Below are 3,969 nucleotides of genomic sequence, written 5' to 3' on the forward strand. Positions count from 1 at the left end.
TTTTTCTTTCGTGGGTTAGACGTTATTTCCCGACCCGACAAGTCACTCGGAAACGACGGTAGCGACGACGACTCACGTATACTTGTGGGTCCACCCCTTAATTCAATCACAAAGCAGGTAAACGAAGCGGGCAAGTTTCAACAATAACCCGTGAATTGATCCCATCCAAGTTTGGCTTGATGTCTCTCAGCCGCCTCAAGCGTGCCAACCGCAACGCCACTCCACTCTGCCAGCCCATCTCTCTCTCTCTCTCTCGCTCTCTCTATATATATCTTGAGACGTCTCGTCGCTCTTCGTCTTGTTGGCTGCTTGAATCGTCTGTCCGACCCAGAAAGAGAGCAAGGATCTGATGGCCGTAGATGCCGTAGAAGAGACGCCCTCGCCGTCGCCATCGTCGTCGCCGCCACCGCCCTACCAGGTGGGGTCCACGACGAAGGGGAAGCGGTCGAAGCGCCCCCGCCCCTCCCCCTCTTCTTCTCCGGAAGTTCCCGATGAGGACGCTGACCGCCTCTCCCGCCGCCGCCTCAACACCGAGGAGGAGTTCTACGCCCTTTGCCTCGTGATGCTCTCCCGCGACGTCGGTGGCGGAGCAGCGTTCGAACACGAACATGTGCCACCGCCGCCGCTGCCCCCGCCGCCTCCGAAAGCACAGTCCTATGGGTGCTCCGTGTGCGGGAAGGCGTTCCCGTCCTACCAGGCTCTCGGGGGGCACAAGACCAGCCACCGGAAGCCCGCAGCCACGACAGCGGCGGCGAGAGGTGATGACGCCGCCTCGGTCTCGAACGGTGGCGGAGCTCCTGTCGTGGTCGCAGGATCACTGGGGAAGCTTCACGAGTGCTCGGTGTGCCACAAGTCGTTCCCGACGGGGCAGGCGCTGGGCGGGCACATGAGATGCCACTACGACGGCGTCATCGGCGGCCGTGCCACTGCTGGAACCGCGATCACCGCGACGGCGGCGTCATCTTCAGGGGCGGCGAGCTCGGGGAGGGACCGGGGGTTCGACCTGAACCGGCCACCACAGCCGCAGCTTCGAGAGACGGGTCTCGTCGGCAGGTTGAGTGCAGCAAGGAAAGAGGAGGGGGAGGAGGTGTTGAGCCCTCTGTTGCTGACCCCAAAGAAGGCACGTCCGTTGGCGGCGGCGGTAAAAGCCGACATGGAACCACCGCTACCGACCTTAATTAGTTTCATATGATGGATGTGTTCAATTTTATTCTTTTGTTTGTTTATATGTAATAATTATCTTTCTGCTCACTCTTGGATTTATTTTAGTCTACTGAAGCAAAGGATGAGATTTGATATGCCATGTTGCTTGTGATAGACGACATCCGAGAGGTGTGAGCGTGCACGCATGCACGTCATGCACCCGTGTCAAGCCTCTCAGTAGCCGCCATCATCGGGGTCTATCGGGTTGGTATCGGTTTGCGTGTGGACCGGGTCTTGCAAGAACGATCCGTGTGGACCGGGTTTTCGATCAATTTAAGTTAGGAAGAAGACAGCTTAGTATTATTGTTGGGATGGATAATTGAATTCCGTAGGAAACATTCTAAGAAATGTATTTTCATACATACATATATATATATATATATATATATATATATATATATATATTCGCTTGTTAATTGTAAAAAAAAAAGCATTATCTTAGGGCATGAATATTCATAAATGACTACATACATAGGTTTTAATATATGCTTCGGATCAATCGTGAAGGTATTGTCATGATGACATACAACAGTTGCGAAGGTCAAACTTGTGGTCTTTGCTGATATTTGTTGGCTCTCATAATGGTCAAGGCTGGAAAAAGGAGAGAAACATTTGTGGAGTAGTAATTATATATACATCATAATAGGTGGAATGAAGAGGCAATTGGAAGTGGCTGCTCATCTTTGATCCTAGAAAGTGCTGCATGTTAGATGAACTCATGCCGGTTATCACCTTTGTTTGCCTTCCTCATTTGACTGCTTCTGAACTGGACGAGCGTGCTTCTTTTGTGAAACGTTCATCTCTTCATGTTGACATCTACAAACTTGTCTTCACACAAATAACCAAGATGTATATTTCTTCTGTATGCTTTACTTGCAAGCTGTTGTCATATTCCTGGTCATCTCCATCTCTATGACTTATTCCAAGTCCAATCCTTGAAGGAGACCTTGCTGTTGCTATCTTTAGCATGCGTATGTCACTGTGCAGTTCACACACCCAGTAAGAGCCAAACAATCAACGTGCGGCAATTTGATTCAGTTTGGTCTTCAAAAATTCTGCTTCAAGGTTGCGATTACCGAGGCAAACGCTTGAGCTTCTCACATAGTTCATATGGATTGCTGTTGTGCTTCTTCGGTGTGATTATGATTCAGGTCGTGAAATGAGTTTTGGCGAATCGAGTGAGTTTTGTTTCTCGTTAGTAAAAATCATTTGCTGGTCAATAAATATTACAATGAGATAAATTATTTTTCTGGCAAATTTTGACATGTAAATATGGAGTGAGATAGATGATACGCAGACACTCATGCTTAGTTTAGTTGCACTCTTTCTAATTTCCTAAGTACAACACTACCATAGTTAAATATGATTGAAGATAAGATTTTCCCAATAGAGGATAAGATTTCCCCAATTATATGAGGAAATCTCTCTATTCTATTTATTTTGTTGAGGGAAATCCTTCCTCCTAATCTGTATAAATAGGAGAGGGAATATGTTAATAGATTCAAGCTAAAGCTTTTTCATTTCTACAATAAAGCTTCTTCAATTATTATTCTTATCTTCTATTATTTCTATCATGGTATCAGAGCAGTGAGAAAAGCGAAGCTTCGCTTTTGCCAGAAAAGCGAAGCTTCGCCCTTGTCTTCGGCCAGCGACCAACGCCGCTTCATGGCCAATCCTCATCTTCCTCATCACGGTAGTCTTCGCTGATCTGCCAACAGTTGGCGGACTTAAGAAGAACGAAGGGCGGATGTAAAGAGAACGAAGGGAACGCTTGTGCCCTCATAGCAATCGCAACAACAACAGCGATCTGCTCTTGCCCTACTCACGAAACATCTTGCTTTAAACCATTCTTTGCATCGATTCAAGATTGGTATCCTAACGCGATCTGCTCTTGCCCTACTCACGAAACATCTTGCTTTAAACCATTCTTTGCATCGATTCAAGATTGGTATCCTTGTTAAGAGCACCATCTTACGGGGGCATGATAGAATATAAGATTTTCCCAACTTGATAGAGGATAAGATTTCCCCAATTATATGAGGAAATCTCTCTATTCTGTTTATTCTGTTGAGGGAAATCCTTCCTCCTAATCTGTATAAATAGGAGAGGAAACATATTAATAGATTCAAGCTAAAGCTATTTCATTTCTACAATAAAGCTTCTTCAATTATTGTTCTTATCTTCTATTATTTCTATCAAAATAATCATGCTTATGATGAGATTATCTTCTTTTCATCTACAACTAACTGCTGATGTTTATTTTATTTTACACAGACACAATGAACAAAAAAGAAACATTATGACCATATGCTGCAGTGATCTATGAGACCGAAGGTGGAGTTGTTTGAGTTCTTCTTTATGCAGAAATCTGCAGGAATTCTTGTTTCGGCATTATTGCAATCAATTGAATGGAGTACATGAAGTTGTGTATACTTAGCAGCCAACTGAAGCATCTGAGTGTACACAACAGACTCGAGTGTGACATTCTGCTAGGGCCGTCTTTGGTCAAATTATAACCCTTCTGTATTTTATTAATATCCTTTAATTCTTTTAACATATTTACAGTTTTACTTTTGATGCTAGGGTTTTGTCAAATTATAGTTTTGCCCTATATAAATTACAGTTTTATCTTATATAATTAACTTTTGTCCTTCTAACATATTTATAATTTTACCTTTATGAAATTGAGAATTTTAAATTATATTATCAATTATAAATTTAATAAATATAATTTATTATAATTATGATTCAATTTAATCATGATTA

The 3,969-nt window shown here is 43.7% G+C and overlaps 1 protein-coding gene across 1 annotated transcript; it reads left to right on the plus strand.

Moving 5' to 3' along the window:
* The first annotated feature begins 235 nt into the window (after positions 1 to 235).
* On the plus strand, positions 236 to 1,251 carry LOC135677185 (zinc finger protein ZAT6-like). The gene has a single exon (XM_065189214.1). The coding sequence runs from the start codon at positions 350 to 352 to the stop codon at positions 1,190 to 1,192; it is 843 nt and encodes a 280-aa protein (XP_065045286.1). The 5' UTR covers positions 236 to 349; the 3' UTR covers positions 1,193 to 1,251.
* Positions 1,252 to 3,969: the final 2,718 nt, after the last annotated feature.

The sequence above is a fragment of the Musa acuminata genome, chromosome BXJ1-1, assembly GCF_036884655.1.
Source record: "Musa acuminata AAA Group cultivar baxijiao chromosome BXJ1-1, Cavendish_Baxijiao_AAA, whole genome shotgun sequence".
NCBI lineage: Eukaryota > Viridiplantae > Streptophyta > Magnoliopsida > Zingiberales > Musaceae > Musa > Musa acuminata.